Source organism: Nicotiana sylvestris, chromosome 1, assembly GCF_000393655.2.
Source record: "Nicotiana sylvestris chromosome 1, ASM39365v2, whole genome shotgun sequence".
NCBI lineage: Eukaryota > Viridiplantae > Streptophyta > Magnoliopsida > Solanales > Solanaceae > Nicotiana > Nicotiana sylvestris.
Genome location: NC_091057.1, coordinates 177,768,651 through 177,785,415, shown reverse-complemented (window position 1 = coordinate 177,785,415; position 16,765 = coordinate 177,768,651). Strand labels below are relative to the sequence as shown.

The 16,765-nt window shown below is 36.3% G+C and overlaps 3 protein-coding genes across 7 annotated transcripts; 2 read left to right on the top strand and 1 right to left on the bottom strand.

Annotated features, from left to right (window-relative positions):
- Positions 1-235: 235 nt before the first annotated feature.
- Positions 236-4,707, top strand: LOC104222908 (probable LRR receptor-like serine/threonine-protein kinase At1g67720). Of its 2 annotated transcripts, XR_710016.2 has the most exons (10): positions 236-439; positions 591-1,125; positions 2,216-2,679; positions 3,170-3,305; positions 3,420-3,491; positions 3,581-3,649; positions 3,888-3,959; positions 4,048-4,119; positions 4,189-4,278; positions 4,410-4,498. XR_710016.2 is itself a non-coding variant. In XM_009774233.2 (9 exons), exons 1-9 carry the CDS (start codon positions 355-357, stop codon positions 4,438-4,440), a joined length of 1,536 nt encoding a protein of 511 aa, XP_009772535.1. In that variant the 5' UTR covers positions 236-354; the 3' UTR covers positions 4,441-4,707. The 2 variants fall into 2 exon arrangements, 1 of the variants encoding a protein (XP_009772535.1); XM_009774233.2 differs by lacking the exon at positions 4,189-4,278 and having other exon boundaries at positions 4,410-4,707.
- A 1,166-nt stretch (positions 4,708-5,873) lies between these two features.
- LOC104222909 (calmodulin-like protein 30) lies at positions 5,874-10,475 on the top strand. 4 transcript variants are annotated; one of them, XM_070171580.1, is made up of 3 exons: positions 5,874-6,353; positions 7,271-7,397; positions 7,487-9,054. In XM_070171580.1, exons 1-3 carry the CDS (start codon positions 5,958-5,960, stop codon positions 7,522-7,524), a joined length of 561 nt encoding a protein of 186 aa, XP_070027681.1. In that variant the 5' UTR covers positions 5,874-5,957; the 3' UTR covers positions 7,525-9,054. The 4 variants fall into 4 exon arrangements, with proteins under 4 accessions (XP_070027681.1, XP_070027679.1, XP_009772536.2 ...); XM_070171578.1 differs by lacking the exon at positions 7,487-9,054 and adding an exon at positions 9,545-10,475 and having other exon boundaries at positions 5,885-6,353; XM_009774234.2 differs by having other exon boundaries at positions 5,887-6,353; positions 8,977-10,475.
- A 672-nt stretch (positions 10,476-11,147) lies between these two features.
- On the bottom strand, positions 11,148-14,443 carry LOC104222911 (pentatricopeptide repeat-containing protein At2g15690, mitochondrial). Its single transcript, XM_009774237.2, has 2 exons — positions 12,185-14,443; positions 11,148-11,425 (listed from the first exon to the last, which is right to left on the bottom strand). The coding sequence occupies exon 1, from the start codon at positions 14,380-14,382 to the stop codon at positions 12,274-12,276; it is 2,109 nt and encodes a 702-aa protein (XP_009772539.2). The 5' UTR covers positions 14,383-14,443; the 3' UTR covers positions 11,148-11,425; positions 12,185-12,273.
- Positions 14,444-16,765: the final 2,322 nt, after the last annotated feature.

Below are 16,765 nucleotides of genomic sequence, written 5' to 3'. Positions count from 1 at the left end.
CAGTAGATGTGGTCTTATTTCTTCCCTTTCTCCTTCGATTTATCTAATACTAGAATTTTTTGAAGCAAAAAAAAAATAAAAAAATATGTATTCCAAAAGGACGTATATGTATCTACATAGCATACTTAAATTAAATTTGCAGTTCTATTTTCTATTTCCCCCCCTCATAATTCTTTATATCATTTCATTTTTAACATATAAAGGAGTGCAACATAAGGTGATCCAGTCAATCTCCGAAGAATGGAGAAATCTCCATCTCTTATGCCCAAAAGCCTTTAATTCATTTCTTTCTCTTTCTCCCCTTTACCAGGAGCAACCAGGCCTTTCCTTATTCTGCCTAACCATTTTCCAAAAATGTCCACCTCCATTTTCCTCCTTTGGCTTGTTAGCATTCCTCTAGCCATTCATGCTGCCCCTAATAAAAATGTTCAACCCCACGGTAATTAATATGCTTGTTCAATTTCTATGACATTTGTAGATTATACATTAACATTTGTCTTAATTTGTCTCTAAATTCTGAATTCGTCTATGATGAATTTGTTGAGTTGCGAATTGTTTTGACATTTTCGATAATCATTTTGATCATACAGGTTTCCTTCTAAATTGTGGTGGAAGTGAAAAAATTGAACAAGATTCGCTTACATATACACCAGATGACAATTTTATAAAAACAGGAAATAAATCAGAGATACAACAAGAAGGGCTAGTGCCTTTATTATCATCTGTTCGTTATTTCCCAGATGATGTAGAAGAAAAATTTTGCTATCATTTCCCAGTGAATAAAGGAAGGAAATTGCTGGTGAAAACAATATATTATTATGGAGGTTTTGATGGAGGCAAAGAACCACCAATATTTGATCAGATTATTGATGGTACAAAGTGGAATATTAATACAACGGCGGATTATGCTGAAGGCCTCAGCTCCTATTATGAAATTATCATGGTTGCTCATAATAAGGTTTTGAGTATTTGTCTTGCAAAAAATGAGCACACAACTTCAAATCCTTTTATCTCAGCGATTGAATTGCTGTATCTTGATGATTCCCTTTATAATTCTACTGATTTTGGGAAATATGCATTGGTCACTCTTGCTCGTCACAGCTTTGGATCTCATGATACCATAATGTATGCATGCATTTCTACCCCTTAATTTTTTATTTTTTTTGATTTTTCACTATCGGTTTTTGGGATAATTTTGTGGATGGTCATCCAATTTTCTATTGAAAACGCATCATTACGTGGAGTGGCTCTGATACCATATGTAACAGTCCAGCCCATTAGTGATATTGCCCGCTTTGGGTCTAAGCCCGCACGGCTTTAAAACACATCACTAGAGTTTTTACTATCAGTATTTTGGGGATAATTTCGTGGATGGTCATCCAATTTTCAGTTTATTGCATCAAATCCATGAGATTAATGTTTGAAATGGAAAGACAAATCCTAAATTGCAAAAAGTAAACATTTTCCGAAAATGCTAAATTCAATCCCGAAATCACAAGTAGGTTGTCATATGCATAAAATTGTCAGTAAGTATAGCTACGTCTTTAACTCACTTTACATAATATTCATGACTCATCTATCAACCCAATCTAATACCCAATGTCTTTCACCATGTGGCATATAATGACTTTTTTTATATTCTTTTAAGTGGTGCCACATGAATATTATATAAGGTGAGTTGTCGAAGTGACACAACCTACTGTTTCTTGGGGACGTATTTTGCATTTTTAGATGTTTATCATTTTTTGTGATATATAGTCACAGTTGAGTTACTTTTCTTTCCCATTACAAAAATTAGTTTTAGATTTTGGTAGAAGAAATTGAAAGTTGGATGACCCATCTGCAAAACTATCCCTTAGTTTTTGTCATGACCCCTTTCTTGAGCTGGAAACAACACAAATATACATCTATTTGATGTTGAAATTTTCAATACGTCCCCTTCATACATCTATATGAAGGGAAGTCTTGGCGTAGCTGGTAAAATTGTTGTCGTGTGACCAGTAGGTCAAGGGTTCGAGCAGTGGAAACAACCTCTTGCAAAAATATAGGGTAAGACTGCGTACAATAAACCCTTGTGGTCCGGCCGTTCCCGGACCCCGCGCATAGCGATAGCTTAGTGTATCGGGTTGCCCTTTTTATTCTTCTTTAAATGTTTTGTTTGGTTACATGGATATTAATTGACAATTGATAGATGATGTTGAACATGTGGAACTAGTTTTCCAGATGACAAATTCAATCGTTATTGGTATCCATTACTCGACGACAATCCAGTTGTAACAAGCCATACAAGTATAACTCCTTCAGCATTCTGGAATATGCCACCTGAAAAGCTATTTGAAAATTCAATAACAGCTAGTAGAGGGAAAACTCTTGTGTTAAATTGGCCACCATTTCCAGTTCCTAAGACATACTACTACATTGCTTTGTACTTTCAAGATAGCAGAACGCCGAGCCCCTTTAGCTGGAGAGTTTTTGATGTTTTAGTGAATGGAGCAAAATTCTACAGCAACCTTAATGTCACGACCGATGGTGTCACTGTTTATAGCACAACTTGGCCTCTTGAAGGGGAAACTAAGATTACATTGATTCCCCCGAATAATAGTCCCGTTGGACCTGTGATTGCTGCTGGTGAACTCTTCCAACTTTTGCCTCTTGCTGGACTAACTCTCACTAGAGATGGTAATGGTTTTCTTCAGCAATATTTTCTTTACTAGTCAGTGGCGGATTCTGAGCCGAGGGTCTTTTGGAAACAGCCTCTATACCTTCGTTAGGTAGGGGTAAGGTCTGCGTAAACTTTACCCTCCCCAGATCCCACTTGTGGGATTGCACTGGGCTTGTTGTTGTTGTTGTTTCAGCGGCAGATCCAAATTTAGACGCCATGAGTTTTGAGTTGGATCCGCTACTGTTACTATTTGTCTGTCAATATAGTTGTTAGTTTCTAGAGTAACGAAGGGAAGTCTTGGCGTAACTGGTAAAGTTGTTGTGATGTGACGAGGAGGTCACGGGTTTGAGCTGTGAAAACTGTCTCTTGCAAAAATGCAGGGAAAAGCTATGTACAATAAACCCTTGTGGTTCGGCCTTTCCTCGGACCCTACACATAGCGGAAACTTAGCGCACCAGGCTGCCCCTTTTTTTCTAGAATAACACATTTTTTGTTGCACTTAAACAGTGGCAGTAATGGAAGATTTGAGAAAAAGCTTTAACAAAAAACCTCAAGATTGGCATGGCGATCCATGCCTTCCAAAAGACAAGTCATGGACTGGAGTTACATGCTCTTCGGGCATGAACACACGAATCATCTCCCTGTAAGTTTAATTTTCTGATTTAAATCCAGGAGTAGTATTAGTAATTTAACTACTGATAAATCAAGATCACTTTTCTGATACAATTTTGTGCACTTGGTTATGTTTTGGATGAAGGAATTTAACCAATGCTGGAATTTCTGGACCATTGCCGCCAAGCATATCTAAATTAACTGCACTCACTCATTTGTAAGCTATCGTTTATCATATCACATTGCTTGGTTTTTGTTATCTACAAATTAATGGAATATTACTAATTGAAAATGGCTCATTTAAAGGTGGCTTGGCAGTAATGAACTTACAGGTCAAATACCTGATTTAAGCCAATTGAAGAACCTAGAAACCCTGTAAGTTCCGATTTGTGTTTCCTTTTCCTACTTTTTAATATAACCGAGAGATTTCTAAGGGCCAGTTGGTGCACAGCTCGAAACTTGGCGTATAATGGGCCTAATTCTATCCTTCTCTACTTAAATACGAGACTTCGTTCGAAAGGCAAAAATGCAGATTTTATTCTTCCTATTTGACACTATTTCTTATCCAATATCTGAATTTCTAACAAATTCATGCCTCCCTGCAATGGAAAAGGCACCTGGAGAACAACCAGTTGCAAGGATCAATTCCTGAATCATTAGGACAACTTCCCAAACTTAAAGAAGTGTATGCTCCTCTTGACTAAACTCTGTTTTTATTTTGTATGTATGATGATTAAAATTCAGCTCTTTAAGTTATATTTCTGGTTTTATAGGTTTCTTCAAAACAACCACCTCAAAGGGAGCATTCCAGCAAGTCTACAAAACAAAAATGGCATAAACCTTAAGTGAGTAATCTTGAATTGAAACATGTCACTATTTACAAATTTGATACAACTTTTTTGATCTTATTGAAGGGGGTCTTGGCGTAACCGGTAAAGTTACTGTCATGTGACCAGGATGTCACGGGCTCGAGCCGTGGAAACAGCCTCTTGCAAAAATGCAGGGTAAGACTGCGTACAGTCGACCCTTATGGTTCGGCACTTCTCCGTACCCTGCGCATAGCGGGAGCTTAGTGCACCGGACTGCTTTTTTTTTTTTTTATCTTATTGATGTTATTTAATATCTTTTGTTTTAGGGTCACTCCTGGAAATGAAGTATCAAGTTAAAGAGAGGAAAAAATGTAGTACACACCAGAGTTTGTTACACATTTCAAGAAGTGGACAGAAACAAAGAGAAACACAAGCAAGAAGTTGGGATGGAGGGAGACGAAAGAAGAGCATTTAGTCTTTGGTATACTTGGTGTATAGCATAAGCATAATCAAATCTAAAATTTTAAAAAATAATTAGCAACGTGAGGGTGTATTTGTATATCAGTTATTATGACTAGTAATGATTTAATAGAGGATAGATGTAACCATGTTTTTTTACTAGAACTTTTGCTTTTTTTTGGTGGGTGGTGGGGTGGGGGTGGTGGGTAATGAAATATTGTATAAAAAATTGTTTTGAGAGGACTTTGCCAAAGTTATGGAGAGAATGTAAAATATCATCACCTAAAAGTTATCTGAAAAAGGAAAAAAAAGAAGTCAAATGCAAATTCTTCCAAGTTTAAATGGAATAGCATTGGTCACGTCACAGTTTGCTCGACCTATTTCTTCTAAGAGCCAAACAAAACTACGTTTTTCGTCTAAGAAACCATTTTCGCTACTAAGTTGTGTATTCGGATTATCTTTTCCGAAATTGTTTTTGCAATTTTTTTTAGAAATATTTTGAACATCTAAAGGTACAATTTAGTACTAAAAAAATCTTAGACTTGAACAAGTCAACAAAATCTAAGAATCCTTACTGGTCAATGGTCGTCAGGTTATATACTCTTCTTCACGTAATTAAAAAGAGAGCAAGAAAATCTAACTGAACAATAATAATAATAATAATAATAATAATAATAATAATAAAACTACTGAAATTCAATACTAGATATATTATTCTTAACAATTAAACATGCCGGAAAACATAATAATTGACGGAGAAATTTACTTGCACTCAGATTTTTACAAATTACAATAATTTATCATTTTTGGTGATAAAATTAAAGTGACAAGGTATATTAGTAACTAACATGGTTAAACAGATGATTTATGTTACTGAGTTGGGTAAACCAGTATAATAGCATATTTGGTCAAATTTCTAAAATCAGGTGAATTTTTCAAAATTATTTTTCAAAAAGTACTTTTGGTGAGAACTGAGAAGCAGTTCATATTTGGTTAATTAATTTAAAAAATAATTTTGAGCGCAATTAATGTTTGACCAAGCTTTTAAAAAGAGATTTTAAATGTACTTTTTTTAAAAGTATTTATCAAAAAAGTATTTTTGGCGAAAAACTACTTTTTTGCTTATTAAAAACTATTTTTGCTTCTTTTTAAAAACAGTTAAAGGTTTGGTCAAATACCTTAATATTGGAGAGAAAAAAAATAGTTTTGACTAAAAAAGCGTGGCCTTGTAACTTTTTACGAAATTAGACATTGCAAATTTCACCGGTGTTTTGGCAAACTTGTCTTCCGCTGTCTTTTCTCCGTCCATACATACTTAAAATTCCTTAAAATAAACACCCACGTTTTTCAAACAACTCACAGTTACTCCTTTATCTTTCTCCGATAAAAGCCATAAAACCAACATTCTCGAGTGTATGATACAAATTTCACCTTATTTCTTTCGAATGTTGCATATAATAAATCCTCGTTCAATTTTCACTCCTCCAAATTCTTCCATTTCCACATTCCCCTCTCTTTCAGCTCGTTCTAAAACGATCTTAATTCGTTGTCACGCCGCTGCTGACTCAGCAGCACCTGGGTTTGGCAGAATTAGCCAAAACTCAGACGAAGTTGCTAATAAGCGAATTGGGAATAATAACATTAAAAAGAACACAAAAGTGAATGCTAAAGAAAGGCGTTGGTCGCGTAACAGAGAGAGTTATTTGGCTGATGATAGTGAAGCTCTTCCTCTTCCTATGACTTACCCTGATACTTCCCCTGTTTCGCCGGAGGAAATTGACCGCCGGCTCCGGTGTGACCCCGTAATTGAGGTTCTTGTTTTTAATTTATTTTAACTTCTCTTTACGTGGAATGGTTTATTTTGTTGTAGTATTATTTTGTTGGATTTCTGTAAATTTGCAAACTTGTTGGCTCTAATTGAGAGTCTTGAGTTGAGATAAAGTTGGTAGAAGTGACCTAATGTACTGTGATAAGACTGCTAAAATTATTTGAACCTTTTAATTTGCTAACTGTTATACAGTATACTCATTAGTTAAGCTCAATAGTAAGTGCCCCGAGTTCTTAATATATATGCATACTTTTAAAATTTATTATCCCTTTTAGTTTTGCGTTCACACACACACACACACATATATATAGTTGAAGTTCTGGACAGTGGGTTATTGTGTTGTTCCTCTTTTTTCTTGACTTCGGATTTCACTGTGCTTAATTACATGATTACTGAATAAGAATATGAGGAAGACAAACATTTCATTTTTCTTGATTGAGTTCTTTTATGTACGGAATGGACATTTGGAGCACCTAATACAAGTATAATTTTGGAATATTTAGAAAAGGTGGGAGAGAGAGAGCCAGTCAAAGAAAAAGGAAACAGAAAGCTTTCTTGAGTTCCTATGCAGTAATGTTCAAGACAGCGATATCTGTATGTCGTACCAGAGCTAAGGCACTGGATGGGAGAGTGTCTAAAGGACAACCCGGTGCACTAAGCTCCCGCTATGCGCAGGGTCCCGGAAGGGCTGGACCACAAGGGTCTGTTGTACGCAGCCTTATCCTACATTTTTGCTAGAGGCCGTTTCCATGGCTCGAACCCGTGACCTTTTGATAGAATTCTATCAGCACAGTGTCTATGTTATCAGAATTCTATGAGACTTACTGATAGAATTGCCGACTACTGTATGATTCTTATGAATAATTTTATGGTTTCCATTGGTCATTCTTATTACTTCAGGATTGCAAGGAAGTCGTCTATGAGTGGACTGGAAAATGTCGGAGTTGCCAAGGGACAGGGTTGGTCAGTTACTATAACAAAAGGGGGAAAGAGACTATCTGCAAATGCATACCTTGCGCTGGCATCGGTACTATCATAATTTTATTTCCTAACTGAATAATATCTTTATGAATATTCATGTAACATTGGTTACCTTTGGGTTTTTGCTTGGACTAGGAGTTGTTGAAATTGGGACTAGAGAGAAGGAGGATTAGTTTGAAGTTCTGGAAGCAGTAGGAGTATATAGAAATGATCGTAAAGAAGCAGGAGCGCCTTCTCATTGGAACATAAAATCCTTGGAAGAGTAGATTATAAATTAGTTGATGATTAGCTCTCATTGTGACTTCCATAGCTTTAGAGAACTGTTTGTCCCTTTGGTAAATTTAGTTAATGAAGTACGATTCAAAAGGACTATATATATGGTTCTGATCAGTAGTGAGTTTAAACCTAGGTTAGTTTATGGATTTCAGTGAGAAAGTAGCCCCCCCAAAACACAGCATTATATCTCTCATCTTCCGAAGTTTTTTTCTCTTAACGGACTTATTAAAAAAGAAAATAATGGTTCTCTTTATGGGCATAGATTGACTTCAGAAGAGAAATCAAAACAGAATTAAGAAAATAGATGGACCACCAAATATCATAGTTTGCTATAGATGAAATTAGAGATCCTTGTAATGGAAACTCTAAATCAGTAAGGCAGCGACCATCTTGTTGAGATTGTGGAGCCATGTGTTCTCTAATTCATAGAGTTTTTTCTACTTGATGTGTCTTTTGTTCTTTTGTTTTCAGCAATTTGTATTGCTTGCTGGAGCAATATGGTTTTTGTTAACTGCTATTTTGAGCTTGTGCTGCTGGTATAGGTGCTTTTAAATTGGAAATGCGATGCTTCTGGCAACCTTTCAAAAAAATCTTTTATCTGGAAAAACAAGAGTCCTTAGAATCAGGATCTTTAAATCTTCTATATGGGTCTTGTGACATGCTTTTCCTTTTCTTGTGCATCTCTACATCTGTCTGATGTCTTAAGAGTTGGGGGAGAATATCGTGTTTGGTCTTGTTTTACTTATTGCTCCTTTGACCTATAATCCGTGTCATGTAGCATATTTCATGTACTGGCCTAAATTTGTCCACCTTTTCTAAACTAAAGGAAAAAGCGTGTTTCCTCCATGTTTTCCATATTCTGCGTTTTCTGCTTGTAGTTTCGGACATAATTCAGGTTCATGCCTCTAAAGGGAGAATAAATTCCTGAGATTGTTCTTTCTCTGGCTGTCTCTGGTGAATTAACTTTATCAACTACTATGATGGTATTTAAGTTCTTGATTCCTTTAGTGCTATCTAATGTGGTCCACCAAATATTTTTGTAAATGAGAAGGCATACAAGAATTCTCCTCCAGAGATGGCTGTACGTACATATGCATCCAGGGATTTCTCTGCGCAAGTTTTTTATTCTTCAGAAATTAGCCCCGAGAAGTTTTAATCAAACGATAGAAAAGTTAGCCCCTAAAAGTTACTTTGGTGCTATTTTGCAAATCAAGATTATTGATTACTTGTTATGTGATAAATATGGAACTGATATGTGCATTGTCTTCTGGGTTTACACTTCTTTTTCGTGGTTAGGTGATAGATATGTTCGGAATCTTAATCCCAAATATAACTATTTAGCTTTACAGGTTATGTGCAAAAAATAACACTACGCAACGATATTGAAGTGATGGCGGACTTGGATGATTGAAACCATCTTGACAAAAGCATACTCATACCATTTTGTTTAAACCAGTATACATTAGGAGAGCTGTGAAGAGGCACATAACATCGCGGAATTGCTGTATTCCTTGAGGGGCAAAGTGAGGGTCCAATTCTAAACCAATTTTCTTAAGTCGAATAAAGGACAGATTCTATACATCCGTAGCAGAATAAAGTACTTTCAGAGAAGTAAGTGAAATCGGTTGGAGCAACTGAGCTAGTTGTGCGAGGATCTAGAATGTATTTATTGCTTTATATACCTTTTTCACCTCAGCTGTTTCCTTTTTGGTTCTTTATATGCTTTCATACGTTGGATTGAGAATATTGTTGCTTACAAGTAGTTGAGGAATAATAATATTCTTCCTTATCTTCTTCGCTTTAAGCATCAGAATATCTATTTCCTTTATTCATAACCATTCTACTATTTAAGGTCTTGTGCTCCAATGTTATTCTCCAAGTTTATTACAGTTTTAAGTTTTAGATATCTTCTCCCAGATACAATACAACCTCTCCAATGTCGAACTTCAGCTTTCTTGATATCAAATACAACCTCTCAAAGAGGAGTTTCCTGCGTAAGCCAACTAGAATGTTTACCAAAGAGAGACAAAACTCAGGCTTATTGCCTATTTACCAACTTAGTGTGGATGAACTAAAGAAAGTCTTTGATAAATTTGATTCAAACAAAGATGGCAAGATTTCACCAGAAGAATACAAGGCTATTCTCAAATCCATGGGGAAGAAAAACCTCCTTACAAGGGAAGTTCAAAAGATTTTCGACGTTGCAGATGCAAATGGTGATGGATTTATTGATTTCAAGGAGTTTGTGGAAGCGCAAAAGAAGGAAGGTGGTGTCAAAACTATGGATTTGAAGAGTGCATTTCACACTTTTGACAAGGATGGTGATGGAAAGATCAGTGTGCAGGAAGTGTACGAGTTGCAGAAGGGGCTCGGACAGAGGTGCAGCCTTCAAGATTGCAGGAAAATGGTTAAGGCTGTGGATGCAAATGGAGATGGTGTGATTGATTTGGATGAATTCATGACTATGATGACTCGCACTATGACACTTTGTTAGAAGCTTTTTCATCCCTAATTGAAGGCCCCAACTGGGAATTCCTAGCTCATCAGTCATCACATCACTTAGATATGTGTTCCTTGTATAAATGCAAGATTTCTGCATGCTGGTAGCAATAATTCTTACTAGTTTGATATTTGATAATAAGTTTTTAGTTTCATTATAATTTAAGCTTTCATTCAATAGGTTAGCTGAGGGTCTATCGGGAAACAGCCTCTCTGCCCGTCCAGGGTAGGGGTAAGGAGGCTGCATACATATCACCTTCCCAAGACCAGCTTGTGAGAATACACTGGGTCGTTGTTATTGTATCCAATAAGTTTTGCAACTATGAAAAGTTAAATAGCATTGACAACACCATAACTTTCATAATAAGATCCATTGCACCAAGCATGGTACGTGCCGACTAGTGTAATTCATTGGTGTTAATGCCACTGTGGTACATCTCGTATGACGTTTGCAAAATTATGTTTAATCAGAAATGAGAAAGTTAATTGCTTCCCATAGTAATTCACATAGCAAAAGGTGGAAATGACGCCATGGTAGGTGGCACATCCACTTTCAGAGTATCAGGGAGCTAAAATGAAAGGGGACGCATTAAAACATCATCATACACGCCCAATACAGGCATACATAGATAAACAAATAACAAGAGGTGGAGCTAGAATTTACTAAAACAAATAACCAGAGGCGGAGCTAGAATTTACTAAAACTTATGGGTTCAGTATTCTAATTATTTTAAGTTACTGGGTTCTACATTAATAATTTGTACATAATTCAATAATTTTTTAAGACAAATACAGAGTTTGGAGAAAAGTTACTGGGTTCAGCCGAACCCGTATCCAAAGGGCTAGCTCCGCCCCTGCAAATAACCTATACATTTTCTTCATCGTTCCTTTCGTCAATGGATTTTTTTCGAATTTTTCTCCGGTGTTCGTCTTCTCACCAGATTAAGAAGAGGAAGAGCAAAAGCGGTGAAAAGACAAAAAAGAACCTATATAAAGGACTTCAATAAAAATAACGTTCACGTCAACGTAAGCTAAAGTTTTTGCATAGAGACGTTTAAGGATATAAAGAACAATCATACAGGATACTTAAATTAAATTAATTTAAACAAATAAATAACAAGAATAATTGTTATACTAATAAAAAATATCGTTTTTTGAAGCCACCCAATAATTGGTTCACGGTTAGTGATCAGTGATACAATACGTTCCCCATGATAATTTTGCAGAAAAGTCTAAACACCGTAGATCTTGGAAAAGTTGCCATGCTTTCTGCTCCTCTCTCAAAGCATTCTCCGTCCTCTAAAAACCAAAGATGGGCAGATTTCTTCATAAGTTAATGTAAAACTTGAATTAGTAAAATTAACAGAATTTGGAAAATCTAAACCATCACTTAAAATTGAACGTTTCAGAATCTAATGAAAGGATTTTGCATGTAATAAGAAAGTATATCAGGAGGAAAGAAACAAGGTTGGAGTGCCAAAATGGTACAAGGTTAAGATAGAGATCCAAAATGAAAAATGGTGCCAAGTTAAACGGGTTGTCTATGTATTTGGGCAAAAGCCAAATTTCCAGATATTTCGCCTAAGAAGACCACTTTGTCATCCAACTAAAATAAAAGGCTGTTCTATTGCGTTGACAACTTTTACAGAATAAATGAAATTATTTAATTTATTAATTCACGATTTCGGATGCCTCACACATGCATGCAAGCTAGTAGTCAATTTGTAAAAAATGTACAGCGCTGAGTTTCATGAAACAATAACATAACCCAACTAAAGCATTTTCCTGCCAAGTGAGAACCAGAAGACACCGTGAAAATATTGTGCAGATACAAATGGAACATTAAACAGAGACTGGTACTTCACTGACTAATCTCTTAAACACAAAGATACAAACTACTATTAGGAGTTTTTGGTATCCACAAGAGAGCAAGCAATCCATAAATTGCAAGATATGGTGATATTTGGCATTGTAATTATCAAAACATGCAAGTTGTTGGTGATTTTAGATGATCCTGAACAGTGTCATAACAAGTCTATAGGGATCTCAGCATCATACTCATTCCAGCATGCAGAGTCTTGATGATTTCTTGATGATCCTAAGAATTGAGGCAGCCAGTCTACAAATACTGCTTTAGCCACCGTAATTCACCAATAATCACCACAAGAGCATTTGCCATCCTTGAAATGATGAAACCGTTTGTTGTCCCTGACAATTAACTCTCGCCCAACAATCCTTGACATAATCTTGATGGCATTGTGACAATCACCACATACACGGAGATTCTTTATAATGCGCAAAGGTGTTCTAGCAGGGGTGCTAATCAGACCATATGCAATGGCTAAACGCTCACTGTGATATAGCAAGGCCTGTTCCTTAGCTTCCTGATCAATATCATGAAGAACATATCTGGTATCAGGCACATAAGCTTGTTCTTTCATTGCAGCCCTCAACTTCTCATCATCCTTATATAGGGTTGGGTTACGAGACTCAGCTACTCTATTTCTTCCCTCAAGCATGTTAATTGCTAGCTGCTTCTTCGGTGGCGGAGTAGGAATCTTATTAGCAACAGCCTTAGAAGGATCAAGCCCAACCATCAACTCCTCAGCTCGGTCCTCAAGATCAATATCGCCGTGTATACGAGCATAATTCATTAATGCTTCCCAGACAGCTGCAGTTGGTTCAAATGGGAGCTTAGTGATATAATCCTCTGCTTCAGCAAGATGTCCACATTTTCCTAGAACACCCATAAGTCCCAAGTAGTGCTCCACCTGTGGAGAAATTCCATACTCACTCTTCATCGACCCAAAATGCATGAAAGCCTCATCTATGGCATCCGCACTGGCACAAGCCTCGAAAACGTAAAGAAAAGTTTCCTCGCTTGGCTTCATTCCCAACTCCCTCATCTGATCATACAATGTCAACCCATCATCCCCCAATCCATTCAGTGCATATCCATTTATCATCAAATGCCATGAGTCCATATCCCTATCACGCATATGATCAAAAACCCTGCGGGCATCTATCATACTTCCACACTTGGAATACATATTAATAACTTTATTGCTCAAACGAAGATCACTCCTGAACTTTGATCTCAAAAAGTAATCATGCACCTTTTTAGCATCTTCAAGTTTCTTCGAGTTCGCACATAACTCAAAGAGCATCTCAAAACATTGCGCATCACCAATTACTCCCTGCTCCATATGTTCAATAACCTCCTTAACTTTACCCTCTCGGCACAAGCTGATTAAATCAACACTTGGCAGTTGATTCCGCACAACCTCAGCTTGGTTCTGAGGTTGATTATTTATCGGAAACCCACTTCCTGGCTGGACGTTCTGTGCCTGAGGAAGTTGACCTTGGCTTAATCTTGGCGTGTGATTTTGATTACTCCACTGATTACCAGAACCAGGCTGTGGATAATTCTGATTCCTATTAGGGTGTTGTGCGTGTTCCGGATTCTGATATCCACCTTGTGGATAACTTGGAGCTGCACTAGGATTACCTTGTTGTCTGAAGCCTTGATTTTGATTACTCCACTGATTACCAGAATCAGGCTGTGGATAATTCTGATTCCTATTAGGGTGTTGTGCGTGTTCCGGATTCTGATATCCACCTTGTGGATAACTTGGAGCTGCACTAGGATTACCTTGTTGTCTGAAGCCTTGATTTTGATTATTCCATTGGTTAACATTTCCAGGAGGAAGGTTATTTCGAGGCTCACCGGGGTTTGGCCTATACTGAATGTTCTGATTTTGAACATTAGGGCTTATATTGTGCCTGTCACTAATGTTTGGACGCTGAGAAAAGTTCTGATTCTGAAAACCTTGGCTATATACTTGACCAGGATTAGCAAATCCTTGACCGGGATTAACATTTCCATAATTTGGATAACCTTGATTCGCCTGATTAGGATTTTGAGTTTGATACTGAGGATACGACATATTCGTATGATTATTATTCGGATAATTCTGGGTTTGATTATTCCACTGTTGAGCAGGACTTCCAAAATCACGATTTTGTGGAACCCTAGGTGAATCAGAGGGGTGTGGGGGAATTTGTTGAGCATCGTTTGGTGCTGCGAATGTTGATAGGGTTTTCAGAGGTACTGATAAGAGCGGGGAGTTTAAGGTTAGGGTTTTAGGGAATTTAACGTTGGAAATAGAGCGCGAAGAGAAGTATAATAAACGTACCTTGTGTGAGGAAGTGGAAATGGAGATTCGAGCTTTGCGAATCGCCATTAGAGAAGCCATTTTGCGCCACTGAGACAAAAAAAAATCAAGCAAAAAAACCCTTTGTTAAACCCTAGAGTGGGAGTCTCGTTTGTAATCTGGACTTTTTGTTTGTAGTTGGGCTCGCAATCCGGGCTGTGGGTCGGACCTTCGTGTGAACCAAAATTTTGTGACCGTTAGATTTGATTTTGTTTTTGTTTTTTAATTTCTATTTCTATTCCTATACTATAAGTGAGGATAATCAGGCATCTCATGGTCAACATGTCTGGCCTAGGGATATTTTTGGAATTTCATACTCTTTCGGATCACTTTTACTTGACACCTTTTGATTTTTTATGCAGAAAAAATAAATGAAGTATGTAATTTATCCATATTAATTTATGCATATTTTATTACATTTGAGAAAATAATTTAAAATGAATAATAAATACTATGGGTAAAATATGAAAAAATTTATTGTCTTCTCTTGATATGCGTAAAGTGTCAAGTAAAAATAAATATTTATTTTTAGTATACATGACAAGTAAAAGTGATTAGGAATTACTTTATATGATTTGGTTTCAAGGTATTGTATTTGTCAGCTTTATTGTTTGTTCTGAATTATGGGGTCCACCTCAACTTTCCATACCACGTGTCACTGCAGCACTTTAAATACGCCACTTACAGATCAAGTGGGGCCCTCTTCGGATGTTTGATGTCATTACTCATTAGAGATAACATTGGAAAATAGTCCTTTTTCTTCTCTTCTTATTTTCTTTCTCTTTCATAAAATTAATTAATTGAATAATAAATGAAAATTAATTGTCTAAATATACTATCTTGCTATTCTTTGTTATCGTTACTCCTTTCATATTCTTTGTTATTATCTTCGATTTTAGTTTTCTAATTATTTGTCTTGCTATTACTTGCTATCAAGGCTTCTTTTACCTTCTTTAGCCAAGGGTCATTCGGAAATAATCTCCCTACCCTGAACGGGATAAGGCTGCGTACATCCTACCCTTCCCTAACCCCACTTGGTAGGATTATACTGGGTAGTCGTTTTTGTATTTCTACATAAAGGTTAAGTTTTGTAGCTTATTGCACGTGACCTTTGAATAAGGCAAATGCATTATACAATTATTATAGTTTTTGTATTATTATAGTTTTTGTATAATTTAAAATTTTCTAATTAAATTTTAAATATACTAAAATTATTTCGTGTATATTTATATATATCTTATGTATGTTTTACCTATTTTGTAAATATACTAGGAATATTTTATAAATAAAATGCATAAATAAATATTTACACATATACATTATTGTTATAAAATAAAGACTTTAAAGTAAAGAAATCAAAGACAAGTAGAGAGAGAGATTTATTATTCAACTTCAAATTCATGTACATAAACAACAACTACCCAGTAAAATCCCACATAGTGGGGTCTGGGGAGGATAGTGTGTACGCAGACCTTACCCCTGCGCCGGTAGGACAAATTCATGTACATAATGAACTGAAATCTCCTCCATTTATAGAAGAAAGGAAACTATTGTGTAAGCTACTACTGCAAGCTGCTGTGTAAGTTGCTACTACAAACTGCTGTGTAAGCTGCTACTGCAAGCTGTTGTGTAAGCTGCTTGTAAGTTGCTATTGCAAGTTGATGTGTTAGCTGCTTGTAAACTGCTACTACAAGCTGATGTGTAAGCTTCTTGTAAGTTGCTTGTAAGCTGCTATACCATATAAAGATAATCTTCTGCCGGGAGTAATATTTATCCATAACGGAGTACCGAAGTTTATTTCCAATAGAGTACTAAATAGATAACCATATTTACGGCGGAGTCCCATATGGATAAGCTTCTTCAGGAAGCTTATTTACAACGGAGTACTAAATGAACATCCATAATATAATATATATTTATAACACTCCCCATTGGATGTTCATTAAAGGATAATGTGCCTCATTAAAACCTTACTAGGAAAAACCTCGTGGGAAAAAATCCTAGTGAAGGAAAAAAAGTACATATATTTAGTAATACGCATTGCTAGGTGCCTCATTAAAAATCTTATAAGGAAAAACCCGTGGGAAAAAACATTAGTAAGGAAAAAAAAAGTGCATCGCGTATTTTACTCCCCCTGATGAAAACCTTGTTTCAAATATTTGAGTCTCCGCATTCGAATCTTGTATACCATCTTCTCAAAAAGTTGAGTTCATAGAGAATATTATCCACCACTATTTCAGATTGATTTAAATTAATCTCATCAAACCAAGAAGTTGCTACAAGTCATTGAGTTCCTTGCAACTTGCATGCATCAGCTGCTTGTGGATAACTTCAACGGAGTACTAAACAAACATCCACAATAATATTTTCATTATACTCCCCTTTGGATGTTCATTATTATGTGCCTCGTTAAAACCTTACTAGG